Source organism: Sapajus apella, unplaced genomic scaffold, assembly GCF_009761245.1.
Source record: "Sapajus apella isolate SASKATOON/1434 unplaced genomic scaffold, GSC_monkey_1.0 scaffold259, whole genome shotgun sequence".
NCBI lineage: Eukaryota > Metazoa > Chordata > Mammalia > Primates > Cebidae > Sapajus > Sapajus apella.
The window spans coordinates 215,190-224,844 of record NW_022437199.1 but is presented as its reverse complement, the minus strand read 5'-3'; the positions used below and the strand labels follow the sequence as shown (position 1 = coordinate 224,844).

At 35.2% G+C, this 9,655-nt stretch overlaps 1 protein-coding gene across 1 annotated transcript; it reads right to left on the bottom strand.

Moving 5' to 3' along the window:
* On the bottom strand, positions 1 to 8,414 carry CD69 (CD69 molecule). Its single transcript, XM_032271892.1, has 5 exons — positions 8,275 to 8,414; positions 4,120 to 4,242; positions 2,895 to 3,094; positions 2,152 to 2,255; positions 1 to 1,100 (listed from the first exon to the last, which is right to left on the bottom strand). The coding sequence occupies exons 1-5, from the start codon at positions 8,336 to 8,338 to the stop codon at positions 992 to 994; spliced, it is 600 nt and encodes a 199-aa protein (XP_032127783.1). The 5' UTR covers positions 8,339 to 8,414; the 3' UTR covers positions 1 to 991.
* Between the last annotated feature and the right edge of the window lie 1,241 nt (positions 8,415 to 9,655).

The following is a 9,655-nucleotide window of genomic DNA, read 5'->3' as shown; positions in this document are numbered from 1 at the left end:
GTTTATTCCAGTTTTATTTTCACATACATAAAAACAGCTTATAATTGTACTGAACACAAAATACAAACAAATACATTTTATTGCACATTAAAATACTTTAAATGAAGTATTGCACATAATAGAATTGATTAGGAAAGTCACAACCCTATTATAAGACTAGTATTATTCTAGGTTTGAACATTACAGAATATTTCCTGATAGAAATTTGCCACATCACGTATTGCACGTTTTCCAACACTTTTCTATGTTTTACAAATATTCCTCATATTCTTTGCTTTTGTCTTTTCTCTGGAAAACACTGTATAAAAGGTTGTAAAGGCAAAGAAATATGTACCATTGAAAAGGATCAGTCTACAACTGAGGAAGTAAAAAAATAAATAGATAATCATCCCATTCTTTGTGGGGAAAAAAATTACAAAGCAAATTGGCAAAATTCTCTAAAAAGAGAGAAGTATTATAACTCTTAGTTTCATAAGCATTTCTCCATTTATAAATGCTCTCTGAGCTTAAGAGATTCAATTAGTTTAAATACCTCTGTTACCAGCCATAATTCCTTTGTTTACATTCAATATTTAGTACCAACATCTAACTCCCTCCAATAGATCAAATGCACGAACGGCTCTCACTCTCAAATGCTGGTAGTCAGTCAGCAATAAATAATAAGTCTATGCCTAGTTGTTTCATTATTTCTGGATTCAAAACAATATAAAGTGCATCCAAAAGGTTTCATAGTCATTCTTCTTATTCGTGGGCATGATTATCAGTCAACCTGTGATGCTTTCAGCGCATGGCAATAAGAATCCGCAATGCAGATTTTCCTGAAATTTCTTCCTTTTTTCCACAGTTCTGTTTGGAAGAAAATTCCCAAGATACTTCAAAATTTTTTTGACAAAGTCTGTATGGAAAACTTGGAAACACAGAGCAGCATCAATTGACACAGATTTCCTTGAGTTCCACCCTATAATGGTCAATAAGTAGATATGTTTCCTTATTATTTATAAGGTTTGTTACAGATCCAGTGTAAATTCTTCTCACATTCCATGCTGCTGACCTCTGTGTTTTTCAGAAAAACACACTTCTCAGACCCTGTAAAGTTGAACCTGTCAAACAATAAAGAAACTTAGAATTATTTTCACCTTATTATTTTCATTCAGTTACATGAGAATGAACCCTATGATGGTGACCTCTGCATCTTTTAAATTCTTAGTAGGATACATAAGTCAAGTAATCATAGACTAATCTGTAGAGACAATGGAAAAGAACTGAAAGAAATAGCATATGGAGAAAACATATGGAGATAAGAGGAAAGCGCATCATTTGTTTGGTTGGCATGGCACCAGAGAAGTGATTCTTGGATGTTTTTGAGTTCATAGATTTTTCAATAAATAATTTCACAAAATTATATGCATGCAGCAGCCAGGCACACTAGTGCATACAGCTGTAGGGGTTTTACGGCTCCTGATGCCCATCTGTGGATATGGAATCATAGGACAAATATTGGGAATCCCTTTTCTAGAGATCTGAACTTTAATCTTGATACTTTATCAGTAATTATCATAAAAATATTATGATAGTTGGAAATGTATTCAACTCTGACTTTTGGATGCCAAAGATCAACAACAAACTTACAAAATGATCTTCAAACATTAAACATATTTTAACTAAAGGTAATGAAAATAGAGTATCTTTAATTCTGGGACAAATTTTCTTTCAGCTCTATAGAAACTCTTAATTAGGCATTGAAAATGTTCTTTATTCTGTGGAGATGAAAACTGAGAAATAGTAAGAGGGATTTATTTTCCAACAACTATCTCATTAGTAAAGTCTAAATGCAACACAAAAATGGGGTTTTGTTGCATCATGATAATTATTGGAATATTTCCAAATCAAGTAGATCTATTACTCACATTAGAGTTTGCTGAGAAGAATTAGTATAAGCATTTATTTTATGAATTATAAGTGTAGATAAAGAAAAAGGAATAATAATAAAGGCTGTCTTTAAAGAATTCCAGAGTATACACATTCAGAAGAGCTTGTTGGAGCTCTTGAAGAGCTCAGCCTTTGTATCTAAAGTGCTTTGAAAGGAGAAAAGGAAAATGATTTTCCTGACACGCTACCTTGGTGAGAATAAAGAGACTTCTGGAGACTTACCAGTTGTTAAATTCTTTGCCATTTGACCACTTCCATGTCTGACCAGGTTCCTTTTTCAGTCCAACCCAGTGTTCACCTCTACCTGCATATCGTTTTAGAAAGTTCTTTAAAAAAGCACAAATGAGTTGTTACATTAAACACCTTTTGGAAGTAGATACTAAATCCTGTTTCTCAAAAGTTGCAACTTGAGGCATGACAGCTCATCTGACCATTTACTTATTCGATATAGCATCAGCTTATTTGGATTTCTGGTCTTTGAAGCTAAGCAATCAAATGAAATTAAAAGATGGAATTAGGCTGGGCTCGGTGTCTTACGTCTGTAATCCCAGCACATTGGGAGGCCGAGGTGAGCAGATCTCCTGAGGTGTGGAGTTCGAGACCAGCCTGACCAACATGGAGAAACCCTGCATTTATTAAAAATACAATAAATTAGCCAGGCATGGCAGCACATGCCTGTCATTACAGTTACTCAAGAGGCTGAGGCAGGAGAATTGCTTGAACCCAGAAGGCAGAGGTTGTGGTGAGCTGAGGTCGTGCCATTGCACTCCAGACTGGGCAATTAGAGTGAAACTCCATCTCAAAAAAAAGACTAATTTCATTTTGACCTCAGGCTGATCACATGGCTCTCTCAGATGACATTTTTCTACAACTATGGTAGGTACAGTGTTTTTTCACTTAGAAGGAAACCAGTGATTAGCCATGTGAATTAAAATAATAATATTTTATCTCTTTTTTATTCTTACCATGTCCTTTTCAGAATCAATGACAGCAAGAGTAGCACCACGTTCTGAACAAGCATTTTGGGCAGAAGCCCAGCTCTTCTTCGCAGTGGAAATAAAGTAGCATTTCCTCTGGTAGCCAACCCAGTCATCCGGGCATGAAGAAGCATTGCTGTCTGATGGCACTGAGAATGTGTATGGACCTGGACAATTGTATTTTCCCACTGTGAACAGAAAAATGCTTTGTTTTAGTAACAAAAGAAACCAAATACCCATAGCATGCAAAGCTAGCCCAGGAGTGCTATGTGGTGCTCAGTGGTGATAAAGCAGAGGATGAAAGCTAAAAAGGAGAATTCTGAAAAAGATAAGAAGAAAGTTCTGAGGGACATATCGAATCCTCCATTGTGCCTAATCATTATTGGATGCGGATATGAGGATAAGGGGTGTACCTTTGGCCATAATGTCAGAAAATAACAGAAATATAGAAAAATTCTGAAAATTTGGAATAGATAGTTTTTTGAACTAAAAAAGGTAAAGTGCATTATAAATTTCAAATAAGATTTTGAATCTAAATGCAGAGGTGGAGGTATTTGCAGATGCAGTATTTATAGCACAAAGTTGGAAAAATGGAGAGAGTGACTTTTAGGGAACTAATTCACAGTACAGAAAGAGGTATGACTGAGAGTATCTCAAAAAATAGTAAACGTTCTCATTTGTAAAAGACACAAATATATCTTGGTATAGCTGTAGGCATTGAATAGCATATCATTACCAACTCTCTGGGAACTTTAAAATATAGTCTTAATTATTCATAACTACCATTCTGTGGCCTTTGAGAAAAAACACAGAATTTTGGTCACTTCCTGATTAATCCATGGTGTTAGATATGATTTTTTTCCCCATAATCAATGGATGTGAAGTTCACATTTTTTTCTAGCTAAATAGCTATTTATTCAGAATTCAAATCAGCTGCCTTCATTTTAGATGTAAACATCTTTTCAAAGGCAATTTTATTCTATAGTAATACATAAATCATAGATACTTTTAATACTTATAAAAGTATTACGTTAATCATTCAAGGAATGTGGAATTATGTTTAGTATTGACTAGGAAATTGGCCATATATGGTATATGGGGTAATTCTAAATTAGCTACAATTTCTGATTAGCTAGACCAAACTCATATTGATTTCAGCTGGGCATGAATGCTACAGCTAGGAGGCTTTAAAAGAACTGAAGTACAGACGCACCTGAGAAGGCAATGAGGGTTATGATTAAAATGGTGATGAAGACCACATTCACTACAGCACATAGGACAGGAACTTGGAAGAACCCTTCACGCTGTGTTGAAAAACGGGGACTGTTTGCATCATCTGGAAGGGAGAAAGTTGATGATTAGTTCAGACAGTCTATGGAAGTACTATACTAACATGTGATATTATTTTGAGGCATTTAAATTTAGTATTTCCCATCTCCTTATATGAAATTTCCCTATATCCTTATACAAATTTCTAAGGTATTTTTCCCGCAATTTTGAGTGAATTTGAATAGTCTCTTGTTGACTTGAAATAGAAAATGATGAGATCATAAAATATCTCCCCAAAATATTTACCTGGCACATACAGTTTATACACTTAATAGCTATGAAAATTCTAAGTATATAATAAGTTTATTGTTTCAATCATGACAAGAACATTTATTAAATATCCACGTGCCCTAGAAAATACATTAAAAAATTTGAGGGTGTGGTGGCTCACACCTGTAGTCTCAGCATTTCGGGAGGCTGAGGTGGCCGGATAGATTACCTGAGCTCAGGAGTTCAATACCATCTTGAGCGACATGGTGAAACTCTGTCTTCACCGAAGATACAAAAAATTAGCTGGTCATTGTGGCTTGCACCTGTGGTCCCCCCAGCTACTTGGGAATTTGAGGTAGGAGGATTGCTTTAGCCTGGAAGGCAGAAGTTGCAGTGAGCTGAGATTGTGCCACTGCACTCTAACCTGGGTGACAGAGAGAGACCCTGTCTCAAAAAAAAAAAAAAATTCTAGCATAATTCCTTAACTTCCTTGGGGTTACTGTTGGAGAGAAATGATATGAATGGGATAAACATGGGTAATATCATAAAGTAAAATATTGAATTGATATATAAATATCTAACATTTAAATGACTGAAAAAATTTTAAATATGACAGTGTTTTTTGGTGAAGTTGGAATTGGAATTTTCAGATATTATTAGTGGAAGAGTGAATTGGAAAAACACTTTGGAAACTGTTTCTTATAAAATTAAATATATGCCTTTTCTATGACGCAACAAATCTACTCCTATGTATATCCTCGAGAAAAATGAAAACATGTTCTCAAAATGCCTTGTGCAAGAATGTTCCTACCAGCTTTATTCTTAAGAGCTGAATTCCAGAAATAACTGAAATACTCATCAACAGGAGAATGAATAAACAAATTATGGCATATCCACACAAGGAAGTTCTGCTCAGCAGTTTAAAATGAAACAACTGATACATGCAACAAAATGACTGAATCTCCAAAAAAAAATAAATAAATAATTTTGAGTGAAAAAAATCCAGCCACAAAAGATTGTATAATAAATGTTTCCATTTATATAAAATTAATTAATAGTTTACCTAAGCTCTGGTGACAGAAATCGGAATAGTAGTTGCCTTTTTGTGTGTAGGTAAGGTAATTTAACTGAAGTGGGGTATAGGGCAAACTGTCTGGGCTCATGGAAATATTCAAATGTGGACTGGTCTTGTGGTTCTACGATTGTCATGACTCATTAAACTATACACCTACGAGCTGTGCATTCATTGTATGTAAACTAAACCTCCATTTAAAATGATGTGTGAATGAACAGTGAAATGTTTGATTTTTTCAAAAGATGTTAAAATAATAGAGGGAATTTAACAGTATTATAGAGCAAATATTCAGTGAAAGTTTTTTCATTTACCCTCTGTACAGTGGTTAAACAAAGTAAAAGGCTTTTTTTTTTTCTCCAACTAGTAATGTTTCTGTGGAAGGATTTAGAATAGGAATATGATGTTAATGATAACCGATAGTCACAAAAACTCTAGAAGGATGTCTGTTCTGCAGTATAAGTAAATAACTGAGGAAAGAGAAAGAGAATTGAATTTTGTGACTTTTGGATTTTAATTTTGCATGATAAGCTGTCAGGATTCTTAAAATGTGGCCCCCGAGAAGTACACAGGTCCCTGTTATATTCTCAAAAACCAAAATGTAAAATGGCTACTTGAGTAACTGACAATGCAAAACAGCTTCAAAATAAAAAAAGTTCCTTTTTTCAGCATGGATGATTTTCATAGCTTAAGAAAAGTTTACATAATATGTATGTTGAAATCCACATATTTTTACCCTTTAAACATTTATCTAAAGTTAAACTGGACCAAGAGATGTTGCCTTTCTTTCTTAGCAATTTACTGGGTACTGGTGTCAACATCAACTTTTGCTTTATCTGGAAGTTATTTTTCCCATCACAGATCTGCACTCAGATTTTTCAGAAGATGCCTTTACATCACTGCTATGTAGCTCAATTTTCTAGCTTCTCAAAGCAAATTTTCCTTTTTTCACCTGTACAGAATCATCATCAGAAGCAGCCTTTGCTACTTAAGGTAGCAAGTTCGGAGCTCTGTCTAGTTTCACTTCGTGCTATGTGAGAGTCAGTCGTGCTGCTTGAACTCAGTACTACAACAGCTCTGTCTCCTCAGCCAGCACTAACACACCCTAATAACCCGTGGGATCCACGGTCTCACTAGGGAGAAAGCTTTGAGATAACTCTCAGATGATACTTTATTCCCATTAACGAGGGCTAGTGTTACCCACAGTAACACCTATCTTCTAGGTGACAAAACATTTTCCCCAACAGCACACTTTTGCTTTGATTTTAGGTCCTGCACATTAATAGAGAAGTTGAAAATAAACCCAATTTGCTACCTATTGAATCATCCAAGGGTGACATCCAGCAATTCTTCATACTAACAAAGCACCTTACTAGGGCAGCCTAAATTACACATTCAACAGAAAGTTGAAACAGGAAAAGTTAAGAATTTCTGCATTAGGTCTTTCTTTCAGCTATGCTCTCTATTTATTAATTATTATTATTATTATTTCTTTTTGGCAGTGCAACTGGGTCATAACTAATGGCTCACCTGATTACCTGAAACTTTGCATGCTTTGCACTTGTTACCCACGTGAAATTTTATGTTCTTAGACACAGGATGGATTCAGAAGAAGTAATTGACGTTTTTCGGAAGGAAACTAATATAGTAGACACATGATTAGAAAATAATCCCTTTCTACAAGATTGTTTTAGTTCTGCTGTTTCTAACATATCCATTTGTTACTGGCTAGCTCTTGATGACAAGTAAAGTCTAATTACTAAGTGCTAGTGCTTTAGGGTACCTCATTAATTAAGGAGAAAGAGGAATAAATGGAAAAAAATCAAGAAATTTTACAGAAATAAGGTGTAGAAAAATAATAGACAAAATCACAGTAATAGGAAATAAACCAGATACGTGGATGTAATAAACAAATAGAAGAGAGGAAAGTTTCTAAGATGACTATATTTTGATGAGAAACAATGGAAAGGAAGAAAAATATTCTAAGTCACATAGACTTTGAAGCCAGAAATTGGAATGGTTAAACAGAAGGATGAAATGGAGGGAAAATGACCTATAAAGAATACCAAAGCAGATGATTGCGTTTTCAGGAATCCTTTTGTGACATTCTTTTAGTAAATTACAAATGGACACTGTAAAATGTTAGCTGCTTATATAGCAATTCTCTCAAAGATGGCAAACTTGCACATTTCCAGCAACTAGAGGATGCTGTCATGAGAACATGGGATAAAGCAACTAGAAGCTATCATGAGATCATGGGATACAGCACACTGAAAGCAGATAAAGATGCAAGGCAAGGCAAACACTGTAATTGCTTATGTGGAAAATAGAATTTTTCATAGACAGCACTTTCTGGAGAACGTACAGATGGATACGGAAAATGATGGAGCCTAACTGGGCTAGAGCAGGAAGTTTCCTAATTAAATCTAAACACTGAGATAATATAAACTGAAGCAAAGAGAACGATCTTTAAAGATCTTCATCTTTGCAGCTTTCTCTCATCTCAGGTATCAGAACTCCTTATACATAAAGAGGGATTCACCTCTTCCCTGAAGTAGAACCTGTCTTCTCTAAAAGACAAAGCCTCACTTTCTTCCCTAACAACCATTATATATCACATATATAGAGATTACCAGTATATTTTCTCTACTATTAGATATCATATATAGAGAGCTTACCAGTATACCTTCTGTAACTATTATTATGTGTCATATGTAGAGATATTATAGAGTATATGCGAAATCAGATCCAACTTACTTTCTTGTCCACTCTCCGGATGCAAAGAGCTGTTCTCTGTTATGAAACAATTTTCAGAGCTCATCTTTATTCTCAAGATTCCTTAGTTAATCTGAGGTCACGCTGATCTACAGTGAAAGTCTGCTGGAGCTCTTGTTCAGTCTGAGATACTGAGGCATCTCAGAATTTATACGCCCTGATGGTGTCTCCGCCCCCTTCCTCTTACTGCCTGCTTGCTTGACTACCTTATTTCTCTTTAATTTATGCTTCAACGGCCCAGACAATGTACAGCGTGTTGTTGTGGTGAAGTATGGGTTTTCCCTGTTGTCTGAAATGCGCTTTCTCACAACTGTAAGGGGGCAAGTGGGATTTTCCGACTCTGAGACATCCTTCCTTAAATTTCTGGAAAACAAAAATAGTTTAGGAGACAGCATAATCTAAGAAAAGAGTAAAAGTTAGAGAGTCCTGTCTTTGAGATGAACATAATTTGGAGAAAGAGAGTGTAGTATTTTCCAGGAATCCCGTTCATTTGTTTATTCATACATTTAACTGATGCTTACGGAATACCCCCTGTGCACCTAGCACTGTCTGGAACCACAGGATTTATTATTGAATATGAATTTTAAGATCTCTGTGTTCATGGATCTCTCTCCAGCCTGGAAGAGTTTTATTTATTTATTAGAAAGCTACGAATTGGTTTTTGAGTGTGTGTCATTCAGCTCTTCCCTGGGGACTAGATGTACCATCTAGTAAGAAGTTGTTTTAATGCAGGAAACAGAAAGCTTGTGGTTTGGAACTTCCTTGCTATGCTGTAAAACTGTTTATCTTAAATGATCTGTTTCATTTATCTCCTGCTAATTTTCTTGTCATTATTTACTGACATTTAAACTGCTTTTATTTTACCTTGGTAACATCTTCTTCAATTCTTCCCCTCTGGTCTACGTCGTTCTCTTCAGATACCTCTGAGACTTCAGTCATTTGAAGCACAATTATTATTTAAAAATACTGCTGTGGTATCAGTCTCATTCAGATAAGTAATAACAGTCAACACAAGATGAATGCGGAGTGCTATGTATGGTGATTTAAGGAGTGAAATCAAAATACCACTCTGGTTAATAATCTTGGTGCCCAAAATTTTATTACTAATATCATTCCTTTAGAATGAAGACATTCTGCTTTCGGAATAAAGTCTTGATGCAAATTTTATGCATAGGTGGTTGGAAGTTAGTTGGACCATTAGATGCATTTGTCTATCTGATACACAAAGAGGTACATGTTGACCCTAAAGGCTCCCTTTGCTTCCGTTCTATTTTTCAGTTAATTTCTTAGTACCTTTTTCACATGGCAGCCAGAAACATTGTTTTTTTTTTTTTTTTGAGACGGAGTTTCACTCATGTTACCC

Excerpts from the sequence above, each read along its gene's own strand:
- CD69 (XM_032271892.1), bottom strand. The coding sequence starts at position 8,338 with ATGAGCTCTGAAAATTGTTTCATAACAGAGAACAGCTCTTTGCATCCG. Across the intron at positions 4,243-8,274 it reads TCCGGAGAGTGGACAAGAAA|ATGATGCAAACAGTCCCCGT; the intron begins GTAAGTTGGATC and ends TCTCCCTTCCAG. Across the intron at positions 1,101-2,151 it reads GGCAAAGAATTTAACAACTG|GTTCAACTTTACAGGGTCTG; the intron begins GTAAGTCTCCAG and ends ATTGTTTGACAG.